General features: G+C 39.3%; 1 protein-coding gene across 11 annotated transcripts in view; it reads left to right on the top strand.

Annotated features, from left to right (window-relative positions):
- ST7 (suppression of tumorigenicity 7) overlaps window positions 1-22,118 on the top strand; it is a 279,749-nt gene that overhangs the window by 135,461 nt on the left and 122,170 nt on the right. For 9 of the 11 annotated variants that reach the window (XM_050785116.1, XM_050785115.1, XM_050785120.1 and 6 more), the window contains exon 2: window positions 11,125-11,207. In XM_050785116.1, the coding sequence (XP_050641073.1) occupies window positions 11,125-11,207 (83 nt within the window). Of the gene's footprint in view, window positions 1-9,973; window positions 10,241-11,124; window positions 11,208-22,118 lie in introns of those variants that run through there. The other 2 variants (XM_050785119.1, XM_050785123.1) reach the window with 2 other exon arrangements.

Genomic DNA, 22,118 nt, shown 5'->3' with positions numbered 1-22,118 from the left:
GATGGTTATTCCATTATACTTGTTAACATTCTTCTTACATTTCTTGGTTATTTCCATGCATTTTAGATTTAACAATTGTCTGTTCAATCAGCTGATTATTGTGAGTATTTTGAACCCTTTTATTAGGTTCCAGCACATTAAGTAACGAATTGCTGTATTCAGCTTTATAGCATGTAATCTTCTGAAATCTTACTATTAAAGTTTCTGTAATATTTTTCAGTGTAACTTCCAGTTATAGGAAGAGTAAATGAGAAGCTAGTGAACAAATTCCCCTGAAGATAATGGAAAAATCCTAGCACATTTTGCATGACTGATGCTGTGAAGAGCCTTTTGGAGTACTCCAGTGTGAACACAAGAACAAATGGGATTGTCCTTTTATACCACTCACTCCAGCCACCCCATAAGAGCATGTATTATAGCTCCCTACAGTGACACTGCACCTTGTGAGAACTCAGCGATCCAATCATTTCAACTCCCCAGAGCACCAAGTGCTAAGTAAGAAAGAAAAGGCCAGTACATATAGCACATACAGATGAGCATAAAATAATTACCAAGGGAAGGCCTTACCTTTGGCTCTCAAACACAGCTGTTATTTTACATAGTTCCAATGCACATCTTTTAGGGCTATACTTAGCAGCCTTCTCAAGGAAACTTTCCTTTATGCACATTCTGTCACTGACTCCCTCCAGCCCACAGCTGAGTTAAGAGTACTAGCTCTATATTTTCAGCAACACCAGAATTATAATTGCCTGCCAATTTGTCTCTATGTCTGCTTCTCCCACAAAACCCAGAGCTCCTTGAGGATAAGAACTATGTATGTATCATGTATCTTTGTATCACCAGTGTTTTACATAGTGCCTGGCCACACATTGAATATGAATATCTATTGAATGACCAAAGCTGGTCATGTGCCTTTGAAATCACAACAGATTTTTGAGTAGCACATTAAGGTGAAAAAGCAGTTTGAAGCAGGTACACAACAACAAATAATAGTTCATATCTGATAGTGTGTCAGGTGACAAAAATAACATGAAGAAGACATTAAAAAAACAAAACAAAACAAAACAAAACCCTGTCCTGGATTACTTACTTTTGGAGGGCAATAACCTAGAGTACTTCAATGGCTTTTTTTTTTTTTGAGATGGAATCTTGCTCTGTTGCCCAGGCTGCAGTACAATGGCATGATCTCGGCTCACTGCAACCTCTGCCTCTTGGGTTCAAGTGATTCTCCTGCCTCAGCCTCCTGAGTAGCTGGGACTACAGGCACCCACCACCACGCCCAGCTAGTTTTTGTATTTTTAGTAGAGATGGGGTTTCACCATATTGGCCAGGCTGGTCCTGAACTCCTGACCTTGTGATCCGCCCACCTCGGCTTCCCAAAGTGCTGGGATTACAGGCATGAGCCACCGCACCCGGCCTCAACAGTTTTTTAAAAAACTTTCTTGCATGCTAATACAGTACTGTAGTTTACATTCATTTTGATGATTTAGAGTTACCAAACAAAGATTAAAATATGTTCCAGCCATACTTTTTAAGGGTGAAGTCAAGTATGTAATGCATTTTGTAAAGATTCTCTTGGGAAATTGCTTTAAAAAGTGTCTTTGGTTTAATAGGATAAAACCTTAACTATCCCACATGGCTAATTTCAGAGGGTTCTTCATAGCCATGGTCTTGCTGTATGAGGATAATATAAGTATATCTGGGACCATCTTGATTTATTAATGTGTAGTAGTCATTGAGTCTCCCTAATATGGACTTCAGACTGTACAGGTAGTCTAGGGATAGAAACATACACACACACACACACACACACACACACACACACACGCACATGAATGGCAAGGTCCCAGCCACCGAAGACTTACAGTTTTGTCAGATTTATATTTTCTTAAGAAGGTTATTATCAGAAGTCCTGGGAAATGCTTGTTATAACTTTCCTATCTAGAACTCTGCCCCTGATAGTCATTTAGCATTTATCAAACACGGAGTACTCTGTGGACCAGGCTGTGGCTGGGTGTTCTGTGTTGGCTGCTAGAGGATTGAGACATAGTGTGTGTGCTTGTAAGAGGTTCCCAGAGCCTGGAACACCTTGTCTTAGCTAAGTTTCTATTTCTCTTCAGCATAACTAGGGGGAAGGTTTGCTTTGTGTACAAATAGACATTTATTTTTTCTTCCTGGTATTAAATAGTTTATGAGAAACAGACAAACTCATAAAATAGTCTTCAACCATAAATGAAAGCATATTTTAAATAATTAAAAATATAATAAGACTTATTTAGGTCTTTCCCCTGTTCTTGACCAGGGTGGAGATCTTCATTATCAAGGTTCCTCTAATTAAAAGGGAACAGATAGTCTGAGATCTTGCTCCACTTGTCCTTGAGGGTTATTAAGGTTTGTGTGTGACTGGGTGTTGGATGGTCCTTCATGATATCAGGGAAGGCTGACAGATGGCCTCCCTCCAGCAAGGGAGAAGGTGCCATGAAGACTGAACGCTGCCTTGTTCCCACCAATACAGTTTGCTCCAGTATAGTTTCCCAGATCACAGCTGAGAAAAGAATGTGCTCAGCTCCACTCCTCAGCAGAGCCAGATTCCCAGTACGGCAGAAACGGTGTACCTGTAAAGTTGCCATGGCAACATCAAGAGTGGAGGGAAGAGTAGACAGAATGATTTATGAGGGTTTCTTGCTGTAGGAATGGGTCTAAAAATATACCTCCACGTCTTTTCCTCAAGAATAAATGACACAGGATTTATCAAGGGGATTGTGATGCATAAAAACTCGAGACCTTATCAGAGCCCAAGGAGACCAGTGCCAAGGACAAGGAGAGGGGCAGCGAAGCAACAAGTGAGGAAAAGAAGTGCTGGTGCTGTGCTTTTAATCCTTGATTGAACTGCTGCTCTGCCTTGATGTAAAACTGATTTTTAAAAAACATGCAAATATTGTATGTTTAAAATATGACTAGAAAAAAGCCACTTACTGGGTGAAATGAAGATATTTTATTTCCATGTTAAAAAAAACAGCTCCTCTCAGCATCTACTTTAGTATTAGCACATTTGCAAAGACAGTTACATGCCAGCATGTGAAATAGCATGTCATGGTAGCAGAGGGAGAAGTTGTATTTTATTTATGAACAATTGGGAAAGAAGCGCTCGGGGCACATAGAGTTGGATTATCTTAGCACCCTTTCTCGGCATTCTGCGGTTAGCCAGCATTATCAGATGTCAATGTTGATTTTTATTTTCATGAGTTATTATGTTGGTGATGGTATCAGTTTTATATTGCTGCATAACAAATTTCCATAAATACAGCCGCTTAATACACACTTCTTATCTCTCAATTTCTGTGTCAGGAGTCCAGGCATGGCTTAGATGGGTCTTTTGCTCTGGGCCTCACAAGGCTATAATCAAGGTGGTGACCAGGCTGCTGTTTCAATTGCAAGTTCGGTCAGGGGAGAATCTGCTTCCAGGTTCGCTCAGGCTGTTGACAGTAATCATTGCTGTAGCACTGAGGGCTTGAGTTTCTGACTGGCTGTTGTCGAGGCTGCCTGCGGTCCACATGGTCACTTACTTCATTAAGCCAGTAAGGAGGATGTCTCTGTCTGCCACCAACATAGAATCTTATATACAGCTGTTTGTTAGAAGCAAGTCCCGTACTCCATGTCCCACCCACATTCCAGGAAAAGGGGTCACATAAAGTTATGAATAACCGGGGCTGCCTGTAGTTCCAGGTACTCGGGAGGCTGAGGCAGGAGAATGGTGTGAACCCGGGAGGTGGAGCTTGCAGTGAGCAGAGATCACACCACTGCACTCCACAGTGGGCGACAGAGCGAGACTCTGTCAAAAAAAAAAAAAAAAGTTATGAATACCAGCAGAACAGGGTTCGTTGGAGTCACTTTAGCGTTTGTCTGTCACAGGGTCATTCTGAGAAAAAGTTCTTTCATTTTAAAAGCTGTGCAATTTAGAAATCTGTTTGAAATTAGCAGGAGTGTAAACTAAGCCATTAGAGCTTCCATTTTTCATTCCCTTGTCCTTTGGTAAATGAGGAAGGGCAGAAGTAAAATTGCAGCCTTACTTAATAGAAGCTGACAGGAATGAAGAGAGAAGTTAGTAAGGTTGAAAGAACAATAAAATGAGAGAAGAGAATATTCTCTATTATCACATGGAAAAACAAAAATACAAATGATGTATTAAACTATTCCATTGTTTTCCCTACCTCACTTTGGAGGTCTGAGAAAACAGTCTGAGGTGAAGTCGCTGCTAGACTAACTTGTCTCGTAATGTACTTTCTATAGAAAAGCACATTTTCAGTAACTAACTCAGAAATGTTGCTTTGCATGAAATTGACAATTTCTTAATCCACCCTGATGCCCAGTCTTAGGGCCTGGAAGGTACTGTGGCCTTAAATATTCATCCCTTACAATGAAAACATTACTAACCAGCATGCTTAGGTTATGGTTTAGGCTTTAACATGGCCTAGGTCATAAGCCATAAGAAGACTTGAAGAAAAGGAATAAACAGGATCACAGGTGGTTCCCATATGGCCTGTGGCTCAATTGATTGTTCCCATGGTATCTGGTAAGGCAGTAATCAGAGATTTAGGAGCACATGTAAGACTTTAGGGACATTTCTTTGCCTTCTAAAATGGCTGCTTTCAAAATCACCCTCAGGTTTAGTACTACCCCAAGCAACTGGAATCCAGATAAAAGTACCCTTCTATTAAATGATTTCTTCATTGTTTTGTAGGACATACATATTTCACATAAGGACTGATCACAATGTGGATGTTTTGCTTCCTGGGCTATACACTGTAGCACAGTGCTTGGCACATAGAAGATGCTCAGTTAATGCTAATATGACAGCTACTCCTACCATTTACACATTCAGCTCAGTCTCCCCTGCGCATTCTACAGCTATAGTAATATAAGATGCCAAATCAGGCTGGGCATAGTAGCTCATGCCTGTAATCCCAGCACTTTGGGAGGCCGAGGCAGGTGGATCACGTGAGGTTAGGAGTTTGAGACTAGCGTGGTTAACATAGTGAAACCTGCATCTCTACTAAAACTTCAAAATTAGCTGCGTGTGGTGGCACATGCCTGTAATCCCAACTACTTGGGAGGCTGATGCAAGGGAATCACTTGAACCCGGAAGGCGGAGGTTGTGTTGAGCCAAGATTACACCACTGTACTCCAGCCTGGGCAGCAGAGTGAGACTCCATCTCAAAAAATAAAAAAAAAAAAAAAACAAAGAAGAAAAACAGCCATCATAATACATATTATTTGATGAGGTCTGCTGTATTAGGCATTTTATCTGCAGTATTATATTTAGCTCTTGTGACAACTATGCAAGATAGGTATTACTTTTTAAATTTTATAGACAATGAAACAATCTCAAATGTGCATGAATACTTTTTGTAAAGAGATTTTCACCCACATTGATTTACCAAGAAAGTAAGTAAACCAAAGCCCCCTATTCTTTATCTTTTTAGTTGGGCTGCATTGTCCATCCCGGCACTGCATAAACTTGTTAGAGAGAAGTCCTCCAAAAATCATTTTGGTAATTTTGGAGAAGACCAAACAGCTGTCCTAATTTTTAGAAGTACTATTTGGATTCATGTTAATTTGTCTCATCATAATGGAAACTGAGACTAGACATTCACTACTAGTCAATCAGTATTCCATGTATTTGTATACAGGCACTTTAGATAGAATTTCATATATCTAATTCCCCACCAGTGCCTCAACTGCTCTTCACTTTCCTTCCCTGGGCATTCACCCTCAGGCCCCAGGGCTGCAGTACTCTGCATGGAATGGCCTATGGCTCTACCCATCACTGTTCCCTAGTCTCTGCGGCCATCAGTAACTTTACCTGGTTAACTTTCTATTCAGCCTACAGGTCTCAGATGAGATGCTTTTTCTTGGCAGAAATTTTTCTTGATCTTCCTTTCCTTTTGGTGCCCTGTCCCTTATAATTTCCTCATGTGTCCTTTCCCATTTGCTTATCCGATTACTTGCTTCTGTCACCCATTGGATTGTGAGCCTCTTGTGGTCAGGGGCAGTGCTCTGTAAGCTGCTGTGTCCCCAGAATCTGGCCCAGGGTAGGCACTCAGCGACTATAGACTGATGTTAAGAGAAAATGCACATTTCATCTCAGCCTCAGAGCAGTTCTGGGAAACAGATAGGAAACCAAAGCTCTGCAAGAGCTCTCAGGGCCATCATGACACAGTTGTTGGTCTCATGTTTGGCGACTGGGTCTCCTATTCCTGGTCTCTTTCCTAGGCATAATGCTTTTATATAAAGTCCCTTCCGTTGTTTTTTTGTTTGTTTTCTTTTTTCAGCCTAAATAATTTAGTTTCTCTAAACTTTTCTCCCAGGGACTCTTTTTTAACCCTTTGAATTATTGCTGATTGTTATCTTATAACTTTTATTTTTTTTCCATTTTGCATGTCACATTTTAGCAAAGCATTAAAAGGAATATGGCACAAAGCACACCCATATTTTTGGATGCTGTGGACTTCATCATGCTGCTTATTCAGTTCTATCTAGTCAGTACCTCCAAGGCATTCATGCTGCCTTACCTCATTCATTCGAAGGCTTCCCTGTGCAAGGTGGAATATACGTAAGGAGGCAAACACACAGGGTTATACGCCTGCTGTGTTTACAGAGGCCTCTTCCAGGAGTGTAATACAGGGGTTGCTCATACTCTGAAGAAAATAGTGGCAGGTTGTTACTGTCCTGAGAGCCAGAACGTGGCTGGCTCCTTACAGATGTGGCTTCATAGGGGCATGCCATGTGATTCCTGAGTGAGCCTTCTGGTATTAATTCCCTGCTCACTGGGGTGATTCTTCACTTCCCACAGTTGAACCTGCTGTATTATCCTGTTACCTATGCTTTTCTGTGATCCATAGAGGTAATTTAATTTTCAGTGCATGTACCTACCCTGCCTACTTAGTTTCTTCTCAGTGCCACACTTAATTCCTTCACATTTACTGATTAATTAAATGAGAAGACTGTTCCAGGTGAAGGTGCAGCATCTTCAGAACTCTACGTGGTGCATTCTCTGAGGCTGCCCTTCAATAAGTGATGTAATATTCTTCAAGCAGTGTGACCTGTTAGAGGTGCCCAGTCAGGTCAGATGAAAAGCCCTCTGATTTATTGAAATAGTGCATTAGTAAAGTATTATAGTTCATTTTCACAAAGCTAGATTAGTTGTTACATGTTGGTTTTTAACATTTGTTTTGCCTAGCCCCAGCAAATATGGAGGTGACCCTGATGTATCTATAGAATATCAGGAATATCTGGCTGGGCGCGGTAACTCACACTTGTAATCCCAACACTTTGGGAGGCCGAGGTGGGTGGATCACCTGAGGTCAGGAGTTTGAGACCAGCCTGGCCAACATGGTGAACCCCCGTTTCTACTAAAAATACAAAAATTAGCCAGGTTTGGTGGCTGGTGCTTGCAATCTCAGCTACTCGGGAGGCTGATGCAGGAGAATCACTTGAACCGGGGAGGTGGAGGTTGCAGTGAGCCAAGATCGTGCCACTCCACTCCAGCCTGGGCAACAGAGCGAGATTCTGCCTCAAAAAAAAAAAAAAGAATATCGGGAATATCCATTTTGTGTCTCAAAGCACATACCTCACAGTTTTCTGGTCCAATTTTTAGGCACTTTATCAGGCCCTCATATGTTTTCAAAAATAATTGCTAATGACTTTGATGAAACTAGGCAAGATATTTCTTGGTTTCAGGGCAGTTTGGGGTTTGCAGCCTTCCTAATGTAATAGAAGAATTTTTAACTAGATTCTCCCCCTTCTCAGGGTGGCTTCCTGCCTTTCCATTCTAGTGCTTCACACACAAATGACAAGCTCACAGGGGACTTATCTAGAAAAGGCAGAGATAAAAATAAGTGCAACGTTAAAAAAAAATCTGTCTTATAGTATCATTTAGAGCTTCCTCTCCTTTTCTAATGAAAGGCTACTGTAGTTTCCTTTTGTCCTTTTTTGCTGAAGGCTTTTCAGTAATATTCCCGTGTGTCCCCCATGGTGCTAAAAGCATGAGCTTGGGGGCAGGCTGACTGGCATTCAGGTCTTTGCCCAGCCTCCAGCCGCAAGACAAGGCGAATAATATAGATCTCATGGTGCTGAAATGAAAATTAACTTCTCTAATCTGTGGAAATGCTTTGTTATAATCCTTAAACACATAGATAAATACATAGGTTGAAATGGCAAGTACCAAGTGTTGATATTATGTCCAGAATTGCCACATGCCATGTCTGCATGATTTTAGCCAGATGCTTAATAAGGTTGTAAATGAATAGGTTATTAAATGGGCATCTCCCACTGTCTGGGTGTTTGTTTCTGCTTCTCTATTTTCTGTTTGTGTCTCCATTTATTTTAATGCCTACCATTATGTCTCTCAACTCTGCCACCTTCCTATACATGGATATACCAGAGAAATAAACTTTAATTATTAATTATTATTGGTATATAATCGTAATTAAATAAAAACAAATGAATGGAATCTTTATCTTTATCTCCTTTAAGAAAACTCAAAAATTTTTTTTCACTTATTGATTAAATCTTCAGTCGTTTGCCCCCAGTGGATCAGTGATTTTTCAGCAGAAAATCTTTCTTCTCCATTGCTTTATGCTTTTGTTGCTAGGCAGTTAACAGCAGGGCTACTAAAGCACTTCTAATTTAGGCAGATCTTTTCCTCTATTTTAGAAATGGATTTCAATGGCGTTCAGTTTGTTTGCAGAAACCTACTGAAAGGTATATATGGTACAGATATGAATGTTTATAATTACAGAATAACAAAGTGAATATTCTGCTGGCTTTTTCTTTTTTCTTTTTTTTTCTTGTGATGGAGTTTTGCTCTTGTTGCCCAGGCTGGAGTGCAATGGCGCGATCTTGGCTCACTGCAACCTCCGCCTCCCGGGTTCAAGCGATTCTCCTGCCTTAGCCTACCAAGTTGCTGGGATTACAGCACCCACCATGCCTGGCTAATGTTTTGTATTTTTAGTAGAGATGGAGTTTTGCCATGTTGGCTAGGCTGGTCTCAAACTCCTGACCTCAAGTGATCCACACACCTCTGCCTCACAAAGTGTTGGGATTACAGGCATGAGCCACCACGCTCAGCCTCTGATGACTTTTAAAAAAATAACAGGGAATGTGGGGTCACTCATAGTGTGGAGGGAAATTTTGAGAATTTTAAGCACCTCTGAATCATATTGGCAGTTATAAGCTTTAGGGGTGTTTTGTGCACATTTGATATTTTTCCTTTTTAAAAATCTCCTTCCTTCCATGAACAAACTTTTGCATGGGAAATGACATATCACTTTATTTTGTTTTTTTTTTTTTGATGGCCAGGGAAAGCCTCCTCAACTCAACCGTACCTTCCTCCTCTTACCTCATAGCCCTCAGCTGATCACTACTTCTGTGCCGCCTTCTACCTTCCTGGAAGTTCCGGGTCCATTTAGTTCAAGTTGTAAATATTGACTGAACACATTGTGTTAGTCCAGTCTCTTGTGATTGCAAATGAGATACCACAGGTCAAACAGATTCATTTAAGAGTAGGTGCAGTGGGAGGCGAGCTTATTGAGAGGATGCTCAGGTAGCACGAAAGAATGCAACCAGTGTACCCCTCTACATCCATGTCTTTGTTGCTCAATCTCCTTCCCTCCCCAACCCTTGCATCTGCTTGGAAAGTCCCATGCTGTCTCCTTGGCATCTTGAGGCAGGTCCTTTCCTCTGTTTAGATTGTCCTCCTTTCCCTCCTTCCATCCACTTTGGTCTGGTTAGCTTTTAATTATTCTTCAGGATTCAGCTGAGATGTGTCCGTCTCCTGGACTTCTTACCTGCCACCCAGCCTGGGATGCATCCCTCTTATGTGTTTTCATAAAATCCTACGCCCAGGACCTATCTGTGCACTTATGTAATAGTTGCTCATTTGCTTGTGCGTTTCAACTGCACTTGGTCTTCTAGAGGGTAGGAACTGTGTCTGATTCATTCTTTCATTTTTTACCCATTGTCTCATTCATAAACAGAGAAAAATATTTGTTGAATGAGTGAACGTGGGATCTCTGTTCATTTTGGTATATTACTTTGCTTTCTGGGCTGAACTCAGGACAGATGCCAAAGCCTTTCCCTCTAATGACATCAAAGCCCTACTTCTAAAACCAGACTGGATGTGATTCCCTTCTACAAACAGATTCAGTAAAGAAATGTGACTGTTCCCACAAAAAGCCCAGTAAGTATGTGGTGGTTTTGATAATAATAAAAGTTTTGTGTAGTATCTAGATATAAATAACAATGACTTAAAATATATGTATAAAATACTTATAAGCGAACCCTAATCGGTGAGCAACCAGGTTAACTGGATGGTGGATATGAACAGAGTGGTGGGAATTGGTCAAGAAGGTGCCTGGGCTTTCTTAATAAACTTGGTTTCACTAAAAAAAAGAAAAGAAAAGAAGGTGCCTGGCAGTGAACATATTCATTTTTAGAGGTTTATTTTTCATTTGTTTTCATTGACTCCATTTATTTTGATGACCAGTTTAAAAGCCTTTAAGTAAGTTGAAAAAAACCTTTTACTCATCATACAATGGCCAAAACCACAATTACTTTTGCACCAACAATTTGTCCTCCCTTATTAGGGGTAACCATAGTATAATAATCTTTAATAACTAATATATTAAATATAGCTATTTTCAATTTATTCTAAGGTTGAAATACTGCTTGTTGATGCATCAGGGACTCTGATGTGCAAGTCCCACAAAATGTGTAAGAGCACCTTCTCTTTTTTGGCTAAGAGGTTTGTAATCAACTTTGATTAAACTCTTCCGTGGTTATGAATCCATGAAAACCATTCTCAACAATTGTTTTGGGAGTTAGAAATTACAACTACTCTATTTTCTTGTATGTAGCTTTTTTCTTTCAGGATATGTTACTTGACACCTAATATTCTGAGCCTGTGTAATGGTGAATCATTTTAATGGGATCTCACTATGGTTCTAAGAATTCTCATCATCAGAAATGAATGATTTTAGCAGAAAGAAAAATGAAAGAGCTGTTTTTACTGACATACTCATACATTCCTTGTTCTTCTCCCTTTCTCTCTCTTTTCTTTTTCAGTGAGCATGTTTTTGAACACATTAACACCGAAGTTCTACGTGGCCCTAACAGGCACTTCCTCACTAATATCAGGGCTTATTTTGGTAAGTGGTGGAGTCTTTCTCATTTAAAACCTTGCTGATTAGTAATATGTATATTAGTGTATGTACAATAAAAAAACTGGAAGAATATACACTAACAGGTTATAGTGATTATCTTGCTCATGTCTATATGTTGGGGAGTGGACTCATAGAAGCCTTTTACTACCCCATTATATTTCTGAAATATTTGAAAAAAATTTAAGCAATCATATATTACTTTGTTGAAGGGGAAAAAAACAAATGTAAATGAAATAGAAAATAAAGGAAGACATAATTCTCTGTCAGATTTTACTATCTAAGATATTGTAAAATAAATGTAACTCAGTTCAACTAAAAATCATCAAAATGGGGCCAGTGGCTCACATCTGTAATCCCAGCACTTTGGGAGGCGAAGGCGGGCGGATCACTTGAGGTTAGGAGTTTGAGACCAGCCTGGCCAGCATGGTGAAACCCATCTCTACTAAAAATACACAAAAATTAGCCAGGTGTAGTGGCGCATACCTGTAATCCCAGCTACCCGGAGACTGAGGCAGGAAAATGGGTTGAATCTGGGAGGCAGAGATTGCAGTAGCCGAGATCACGCCATTGCACTCCAGCCTGGGTGACAGAGCAAGACTCTGTCTCAAAAATAAATAAATAAATAAAACCATCAAAATAGAATATTGTGCAAAATCAAGATCAATAGAAATATAGCTTTTTAAAAAAAATGTATTGACATGGATTGTGACAATTCTAAGGTTTTTCCCCCCTTCATCTTCTTTTCTTTCTAAATTTACATTTATTTATGCGTTGCTTCCTTTAAAAAAATCCCAAACGTGCCAAAAAGCAATATGATTATCATTTGTATGGCTCTATTACCTTATCTTTGTAACAGTTGCAGATGTGCTAAATCGTAACACCTGAAGTAGTTAGTTTTAGTGGCCTCAAATGGGGACCATCTAAACTCAATGGTACTACTCTAATAGAATTAAATGACCTTTAAGGCAAGAGGTTTTAGAAAAGCTTTTTTTCTCTGTACCCATATACTTGTGGTTAAATTATTATAGAAACAAGCATAAGAAAAATTTTACAGAGTTGATGTTAAGAAAAATGGATGACAGAAGAAAAACAGAAAAGCTTTAGAGAAGGGCGCAAACATGTGGAGCAAAGAGCATCAATGGACCTAGAATAATGGTGGATTTCAGAAGCTTGAGCTTGTAAGGAGCCACAGTAAAAAGGTGGGAGAAATGTATGCGGGAACAGAAACCTGCAAACAGAGGAGAGGCATGATGGCAGTGTGGGGAGGATCTTTTTGTGTGCAGAGGACATCCAGGTTCATCTTGCTTTGCTGTGTCATATGGATTGCTAAACTTGTGGCATGAGATGTTTAAAGTTGATGTTAAACGTCCTCCCACACATCTCCATTCCAAGTTGCAGGGTCCCACTCTTTTCCAGTTAATGCCCTCACTTTAACAGTAGACACCTGACGAGCCTGAGCATGTACCTTTCATTGCACATCAGCCACTCACATGATAAGAGCTTGTGTCTGATTTTCCACAATTTCCAGCTGTTTCTCTACAGGAGCTAAGACTCTCACTAAGGGCACTCTTAGAAGATTCGAGGCTCAGTATGTGCTTCTGGAGCCAGGAGTTAGAATCCCTGAGTTCATTGTTTTCTTTCATGACCTTGTCCAGTGAACTTAGGAGCAACCAACCAACTTCATTATATTCCTTGCTTCTCCACATATGGTCAAAGGTATTATGTGTAGAGTTGCTAAACTCTTTGCCTCTCAAGAGTGGTGAATCAGGAGTATCAAATGCATTTATTTTGCGTAACTCTCTAAACAATTCATGCCAAGGACGGTCAGTGTTCTCCACAGTATTAGAAGTAGAGTCCTTAGCGTTTTTGGATCTAACTATATTGAGCAGCCAACTCCAGAAACCCCAAAACCAACTAAAGAAATCTATCCTTAAAATTCTGTTTCTCTAGAACTACTTCTGGTATGAAAAGTTTGTTTTGGATAAGAGGAAATCCAAATAGAAAGCCCAATGCTGGCTGCAAAGACCAACCCAAGTTGAGGGGAAGCATATTAAACTTCCTCTTTAAAATTGGTTGAAATAAGGTATATGTGATAATTTATACCATGTCACCTCTTAAATACTAATCAGTTCACCTGTATGTGTCTCTGAAGTTTTCCCTGTTCTTTAGAGACATGGGAAAAATAAAGACCCTGTAGAAAGTGGCTCCATAAAGCTATAAAGCTGGTCACTAATTTATTCCATGTAAGGACTGTATTTTATTCTGAGATTGTGTCCTTCTTACTTTTTAACGTTACAATGTTCTTCTGAAATGATGGTGATAGTGTATGGTAGTGCTATTTTACTATTATTACTTTGCAAAGAAGAATATAGCAGCCCTACATTGGTCTTCACATTTGTTGGGGGGCGGGGCACGAACTCTTTGCTTCAGAGAACAACCTCAAAAATTTACTTCTACTTAACCTGTTGAGGAACAACATAAATTGTCCAAATGGGAAATAGTAAAAATATTTGAGTCTGACCTAGAGCAATGAATGGAGAAGAGAAAGGCTTTAGATAATCTCTTCAATCTAGGGGATTGAGGGCAGAGGAAAATAATCTGAGAGAGGATTTGGTGGAGGGAAGCCAGCAGAAACTGTTTTGCTAGAAAACCACAGAAAAAATTGTGGTAAGTGCTGAGGGTATGGGAATGAATCTCTCACTCCAAAGGTTTCTAACTTTATTAATTAAAAAAGATTTTCATTAGGAGGCAATATACTTACTATTTAGAGCTAAGTAAGAAACTATATTAATATATTGAGAATTACATGATATCTAGAGAGGGCAAAGAGTAGACAGAAGATAATGAGAGAAAGTAATGAAAAGGGGAGATCAGTTTCAGTGAGACAGGTTATAGAAGAGAAAACTCTGAAAAAGGAAGAAGTCAAGTGAGCCCTGTTTGCAGACAACATGATTTTATATTTAGAAAAACCTAAAGCCTCCACCAAAAATGGTTAGAATTGATAAATGAATTCAATAACATTGCAGGATACAAAATCAGCATACAAAAATCAGTAACATATATGCTAACAGTGAACAATCTGAAAAAGAAATCAAGAAAGCAATCCCATTTACAATAGCTACAAAGAGCGTAAAATACCTAGGAATTAATTTAATAAAAAAAAGTGAAGGATGTATACAAGGAAAGCTATTAAACCCTGATGGAAAAAAATTGAAGAGGACATACAAAAAATGGAAAGATATTTTTTGCTCATGGACTGGAAGAATTAATATCATCAAAACGACAATACTCTGCAAATAAATTTGCACATTTAATGCAATCCCTATCAAAATACCAATCACATTCTTTACAGAAATAGAAAAAAAAAATCTAAAATTTTTATGGAACCACAGAAGACCCTGAATAACCAGAGCAATCCTGAGCAAAAAGAACACAACTGGAGGCATCACACTACCTGACTTCAAAATATTTTACAAAGTTATAGTAACCAAATCAGCATGGTACTGGCGTAAAAACAGACATGTAGCAATGGAACAGAATAGAGAGCCCAGACATAAATCCACACATTTACAGTCGACTCATTTTGGACAAAGGCACTGAGAACATATGTTGGAGAATGGACAGTCTCTTCAGTAAATGTGCTGGAAAAACTGAATAACCATATGTTTAAGAACGAAGCTGGAACTCTGTCTCTCACCATATGCAAAATCAAATAAAAATGAATTAAATACTTAAATCTAAGACCTGAAACCATGACACTTGTGAAAGAAAACATTGGGGAAATGCTCCAGCACGTTAGTCTGGGTAAAGATTTTTTGGGAAAGACCTCAAAGCACAGGCAGCCAGAGCAGAAATAGACAAATGGGATTATATCAAGCTAAAAAGCTCCTGCACAGCAAAGGAAACAATGAACTGAAGAGACAACTCATAGAATGGGAGAAAATATTTGCAAGCTATTCATCTGACAAGAGATTAATAACCAGAATATATAAGGAGCTCAAATAACTCAATAGCAAATCCCCAAATAATCTAATTATAAAATGGGCAAAGATCTGAATAAACATTTCTCAAAAGAAGACATGCAAATGGGCAACAGGTATATGAAAAAATGCTCAGTATCGCTAATCCTCAGAGAAATGCAGACCCAAACCACAATGACCTATCATCTCAATACAGTTAGAATGGCTTCAAGTGATTCTCTTGCCTCAGCCTCCAGAGTAGCTGGGACTACAGGCATGTGCCACCATGCCCAGCAAATTTTTGTAAGAAGACAGGGTATGGTAGGTGCAGTGGCTCACACTTGCAATCACAGCACTTTGGGAGGCAGAGGCAGGAGGATCACTTGAGGCCAGGAGTTCAAGACCAGCCTGGCTAACATGGTGAAACCCTGTCTCTACTAAAAATACAAAATTAGCCGGGTGTGGTGGCACACGCCTGTAGTCCCAGCTGCTCAGGAGACTGAGGCAGCAGAATCACTTAAACCCAGGGGGCAGAGGTTGCAGTGAGCTGAGATGGTTCTACTGCATTCTAGCCTGGACAACAGAGTGAGACTCCGTCTCAAAAAACAAAACAAAACAAAAACTGGATATAACAGAAGCTGGTGAGGATGTGGAGAAAGCGGTACTCTTGTACACTGTTGGTGGGATTGTAAATCAGTACAGCCACTATGGAAAACAGATGGATGTTTCTCAAAAAGCTAGAAGTTGAAATGGCATATGATCCAGCAATTCCACTACTTGGATATATATCCAAAAGAAAGGAAATCAGTATATTAAAGAGATACCTGCAGTCCCATGTTTATTGCAGCACTATTCTTAATAGCCAAAATTTAGAATCAATGTAAGTACCCATCAATTGATGAATGGGAAAAGAATATGTGGTATATATTGTAGAGATGAACAGAAAACTTCCCCTTCACCCTTGAAAGGTTGACAGAAAAATCAACTGACAAATGACAGATTAATAAGAGAAAAGGCGTAAGAAATTTATTATTAACGTGCACAGGAGAACTACAGAGTGATTGCCCAATATCTCAATGGGGTTAAGAAGCTTATATATGATCTTGAGGTTACAGAAAGATTAGGGTCTTGGATCCTGGCAAAACAAGTTATGGTGGAGAAACAAGTTGTGGGAGGGGGAAAAGAGGAATTTTGTTGAGGGAAATACATGATTACTAGGGAGAATGATTGGATCAGGGAACAGAGATTAATTTGTAAATGATTCTCTTTGGAATTTGAGTATTCCACAATGGAATGTTTTTCAGTGATAAAAAAGAATGGAATTCTGTTATTTGCAGCAACATGGATGGAACTGGAGGTCCTTATGTTAAGTGAAATAAGCCAAGCACAGAAAGACATATATTGCATGTTTTTACTCATATATAGGAGTTTAAAAAGTAGATCTCAATGATACAGAGTAGATTGGTGGTTACCAGAGGCTGGGAAGGTCATGCAGGCTGCAGTGTACTGCACACTGCACATTTGATTGTAACCTTGACCTCCTGGGCTCAGGCAAGTCCTTTGTCTCAGCCCCCCAAGTAGCTGGGACCACAGGTGCGTGCCATCATGTCTGGCTAATTTTTTATATTATTTGTAGAGATGGGGTCTCCCTATATTGCCTAGGCTGGTATTGAACTCCTGGGCTCAAGCAATACTCTTCCCTCGGCCTCACAAAGTTCTGGGATTACAGGTGTGAGCCACCATGCCTGATTGAGATTGATTAATAGGTACAAATATACCAGTTAAATAGAATAAATAAGACCTAATGTTTGACAGATTGCTAGGGTGACTATAGTTAACAATCTGTTGTATACTTCAAAATAGTCAGAAGAGAATAATTTGAATGTTACCAGCACAAAGAAAAGAAAGATAAATTTAAGGTAGTAGATATTCCAACGACCCTGATTTGATCTTTACATATTACAGGAAGGTGTCAAATTATCACATATACCCTGAAAATATGTACAGCTATTATATATCAATTTTAAAAAGCAGGGATTGTTGATGTGATGGGACTTTGGTCATTCATCCCTAAGCCATTCATTTTTCAGAAGAGAAAATCGAGACTAACAGAAGAAAGAAAAGGAAATGTTTTATCTAAGCTCATGTGGTTAGTCTATAGCAAAGCCAGGCCTAGAACCTAAGTCTTCATGTTCCTACCTTAATATTCTTTTTTTTTCTTTCAAAGCTTGTTTATTTTTATTTTTAAATTTTTATTTCAATAGGTTTTTGGGAAACAGGTGGTATTTGGTGAATAAGTTCTTTAGTGGTGATTTCTGAGATTTTGGTGCATCCATCCCCCGAGCAGTGTACACGGTACCCAATGTGTACACTGTGTCTTTTATCCCTCACTCCCTTCCCACTCTTTCCTCCTCTGAGTCTCCAAAGTTCATTGTATCATTCTTATGCCTTTGCGTCCTCATAGCTTAGCTCCCACTTACGAGTGAGAACATACTTTTGGTTTTCCATTCCTGAGTTACTTCACTTAGAATAATGATCTCCAATTCCATCCAGATTGCTACAAATACCATTATTTCATTCCTTTTTATGGTGGAGTAGTATTCCATTTTTAAACTTTTTTATTATAATCATTCTTACAGGAAGTAAAGTGATACTGCATTGTGGTTTTGATTTGCATTTCCCTGATCGTTAGTGATATTGAGCATTTTTTTCATGTTTTTTTTTTTGGCCATTTGTATATCTTCTTTTGAGGATTATCTATTCTTGTCTTTAGCCCACTTTTTTTTTTTTTTTGAGACGGAGTTTTCTCTCTTGTTGCCCAGGCTGGAGTGCAATGGCGCAATCTCGGCTCACTGCAACCTCTGCCTCCCGGGTTAAAGCAATTCTGCCTCTGCCTCCCAAGTAGCTGGGATTACAGGCATAAGCCACCATGCCTGGCTAATTTTTTGTGTTTATTAGAGACAGGGTTTCCCCATGTTGGCCAGGCTGGTCTGGCCTCAGGTGACCAACCCGCCTCGGCCTCCCAAGGTGCTGGGATTGTAGATGTGAGCCACTGCACCTAGCCTTTAGCCTACTTTTTGAAGGGATTTTTTTTTTCTTGCTGATTTATTTGAATTCCTTGTAGATTCTGGATATTAGTCCTTTGTCAGATGTGTATATTATGAAGATTTTCTGCTACTCTGTGGATTGTCTGTTAATTCTGCTGATTGTTTTTTTGCTGTGCAGAAGCTTTTTACTTTAATTAAGTCCCATCTATTTATCTTTGTTTTTGTTGCACTTGCTTTTGGCTTCTTGGTCATCAAGTCTTTGCCTAAGCCGATGTCTACAAGGGTTTTTCCAATGTTATCTTCTAGAACTTTTATGGTATCAGGTCTTAGATTTAAGTCTTTGATCCATCTTGAGTTGATTTTTGTATAAGGTGAGAGATGAGGATCTAGTTTCATTCTTATGTATACATGTGACTTGCCAATTATCCCAGCACTATTTGTTGAATAGGGTGTCTTTTCCACACTTTATATTTTTGTTGTGCTTTGTCCAAGATCAGTTGACTGTAATTATTTGGCTTTATTTCTGTACTCTTTATTCTGTTTCACAGGTCTGTATGCCTGTTTTTATACTAGTACCATGCTGTTTTGGTGACTGTCGCCTTACAGTATAGTTTGAAGTCAGGTAATGTGATATCTCCAGATTTTTTCTTTTTGCTTAGTTTTGCTTTGGCTATGCAGGCTCTTTTTAGGTTCCATATGAATTTTTTGGTTGTTTTTTTCCAGTTCTGTGAATAATGATGGTGATATTTTAATGGGAATTGCATTGAATTTGTAGATTGCTTTCGGCAGTATGGTCATTTTCTCAATGTTGATTCTACCCATCTGTGAGCATGGGATGTGTTTCCATTTGTTTGTGTCGTCTGTGATTTCTTTCAGCAGTGTTTTGTAGTTTTCCTTGTAGAGGTTTTTCACCTCCTTGGTTAAGTGTATTCCTAAGTTTTTTTTTTATAGCTACTGTAAAAATGGTTGATTTCTTCATTTGATTCTCAGCTTGGTTGCTGTTGGTGTATAGCAGGGCTACTGATTTGTGTACATTAATTTTGTATCATAAAACTTTGCTGAATTCATTTACCAGTCCTGGGAGCTTTTTGGATAAGTCTTTAGGGTTTTCCAGGTATATGATAATGTCATCAGCAAACAGTGACAGTTTGACTTCCTCTTTACCGATTTGAATGCCCTTTATTTTTTTCTCTTGTCTGATTGCTGTGGCTAGAATTTCCAGTACTATGTTGAATAGAAGTGGTGAAAGTGGGCATCCTTGTCTTTTTCCTGTTCTCAGGGGAAATGCTTTCAACTTTTCCTCATTCAGTATAATGTTGGCTGTGGGTTTGTCAGAGATGGCTTTTATTACCTTAAGGTATGTCCCTTCTATGCCGATTCTTTTGAAGAGATAAATAAGATTGATAGACCATTAGTGAGATTAAGCAAGAAAAGAAGAGAGAAGATCCATATAAGCTCAATTAGAAACGAAGTAGGAGATATTACAACCGATACCACAGAAATACAAAAGATAATTCAAGGCTACTTTGAACACTTTTACACGCATAAACTAGAAAACCTAGAGGAGATGGATGAATTCCTGGAAATATACAACCATCCTAAATTAAACCAGGAAGAAATAGAAAGTCTGAATAGACCAATAACAAGCAGCGAGATTGAAATGGTAATTAAAAAGTTACCAACAACAAAAAAAGTCCAGGACCAGACAGACTCACAGCTGAATTCTATCAGACATTCAAAGAAGAATTGGTACCAATCCTGTTGACCCTATTCCAAAAGATAAAGAGGGAATCTTCCCTAAATTATTCTGTGAAGCCAGTATCACGCTAATACCCAAACCAGGAAACAATATAACAAAAAAATAAAACTACAGATCAATATCTCTGATGAACATAGATACAAAAATCCTCAGTAAAATATTAGCTAACTGAATCCAACAGCATGTCCAAAAAGATAATTCACCATGATCAAGTGGGTTTCATACCAGGGGTGCAGGGATGGTTTAACATACGCAAGTAAATAAATGTGATACACCACATGAACAGAATTAAAAACAAAAATCACATGATCATCTCAGTAGATACAGAAAAAGCATCTGACAAAATCCGGCATCCCTTTATGATTAAAAACCTACCTTAATATTCCTAAATAGAGTGAAGCAACTTCAGACTGGGAAAATGCTTGGTAAATTCTTACTAAATATGTGCCCACAACATGGCAATCTTTTAGCATATATGTTTTGTGGGGGGAGAAGGGGAAGTCTTCTTTACAAGTCTCCCTCGGATAACTATCATTTACATTTACAATAATATTTTAACATTTTCATTCAAAACATCTTGGAAATACTTTTTAAGTGAACAAATAGGAAAAAAGAACTTTTCTGGATACCATTTCACACTGAAACCAGTAATTCACTCTGATGCTGAAAGGTAGGCTTTTGTTTGTACATTCCTCCTCTCAGGGGAAGGTCACTGGAAACTGTTACCTACTTAGATGATGTCAGGCACTGATCTAAAGCACTTTGCGTGCTAACTCATTTACTCTTCCCCACAGTACAACAAGGTCATTGCTTGATTGTTTCCTTTTTACTTACGCATAGCCTCAGTAGGTAGAATAGGCCAGTTAGTAACCTGCCTTAGGTCACACAGCTAGCAATGGAGGAGCAGGCTTGGAACCCAGGCCATCTTGTGCAGACAGCCTGCACTCTGTCACTCATTTCACTGCCTCCGTGGTCAGCCGTTTTTCTAGCCTGCTGTACGAATGGTAGGTCTGGACTTTATTCTAGCAGTAGCTTGGTGTAGATTCACAGGCTATAAATTAATTACCTCAGTGTGGGTTGTTTCCTTTCACTCTGGTAAGCTAGGCCTAATCTTTGTTTCCTTTTTTAACTCAAAGATGGTGAAGCCCCAACAGCAATAAAGGGATTTCCCTAGAGCATGGCCACCTTTGCAGATCTGGGCCGGTGCGGTTTTCTGTGCCCCTGCTGAGCCAGATGATCATTGCTGGGCTATCTTATGGTACATTTGCCTTGCAGCATTCTCAGGAAGCAGAGGATACTTCCGACTAATAGGAAACTTTGAGCAAAGGAAAACCTCTCCTGTAGGAAAATTTTGAAAGGTCTCTCTCAAAATGCTGGTCTGTAGTGAGAGCTAAGTAACTACAGTGTGTACAGCTTTAGGCTCCTGCTTTAGAGCTTGTTGACATGCCTAGCATTTAGGGACTCAGCTTTGCCAGACCTCGAAATGAACCCAGGGTAAGGTTTCTATTCAGCCACTATCCTTTTCTGCTGAGTGCATTTCAGGGAGAGGTGGCATTGAGGTAAAGGATCAGGTGCCCTGCAAAATAGCTGTGTGCATGGAAGTGCTTAGCAGTTTGCTTCCTGGCCCTAGGGAGACAATTACCTAACTGATCTCCCCTAAGAATGTTCTAAGAGCCTACCGTGGACATTTAAAGTATAGGGCTGACCCTGGGGAAATTGATTATTTGGGGGCCTCACAGTTTCTATGCTGGAGACTGAAATTATCAAATTAAATTGAATTTCTTTGGAAAAGAGAGCTAAAAACAAACAAAAACCCTGGTATTTCCTCTGTAAAGAAAAAGTCAGTTAACTGAAAAAATATACAATGTGTTTAAAAATAAACAGGTGTATATTTTATGAGATATCCCTAATACTTCTTAGTTCACAAGTTGAAAGCTAGCAATGACTTTGTTATACCATCTAGCTCACTCTTCCCTTTTAGTTCCTGTGCCTGTATCCATCCATCCAGCTTTTTCCCTTGCTGAATTTCAAGATACCCCTCTGTCTGCTTGGCACAAGACTTCCCATCCCAGTCCAGTTCCATCCACAAGAACTGCACCTGTCATCACAGTGTAGACCTGCCAAGTTAGTC

The sequence above is a fragment of the Macaca thibetana genome, chromosome 3 (assembly GCF_024542745.1).
Source record: "Macaca thibetana thibetana isolate TM-01 chromosome 3, ASM2454274v1, whole genome shotgun sequence".
In the NCBI taxonomy this organism is placed as follows: domain Eukaryota; kingdom Metazoa; phylum Chordata; class Mammalia; order Primates; family Cercopithecidae; genus Macaca; species Macaca thibetana.
The sequence above is the reverse complement of the archived record's forward strand: the minus strand, read 5'-3'. Positions and strand labels throughout refer to the sequence as shown.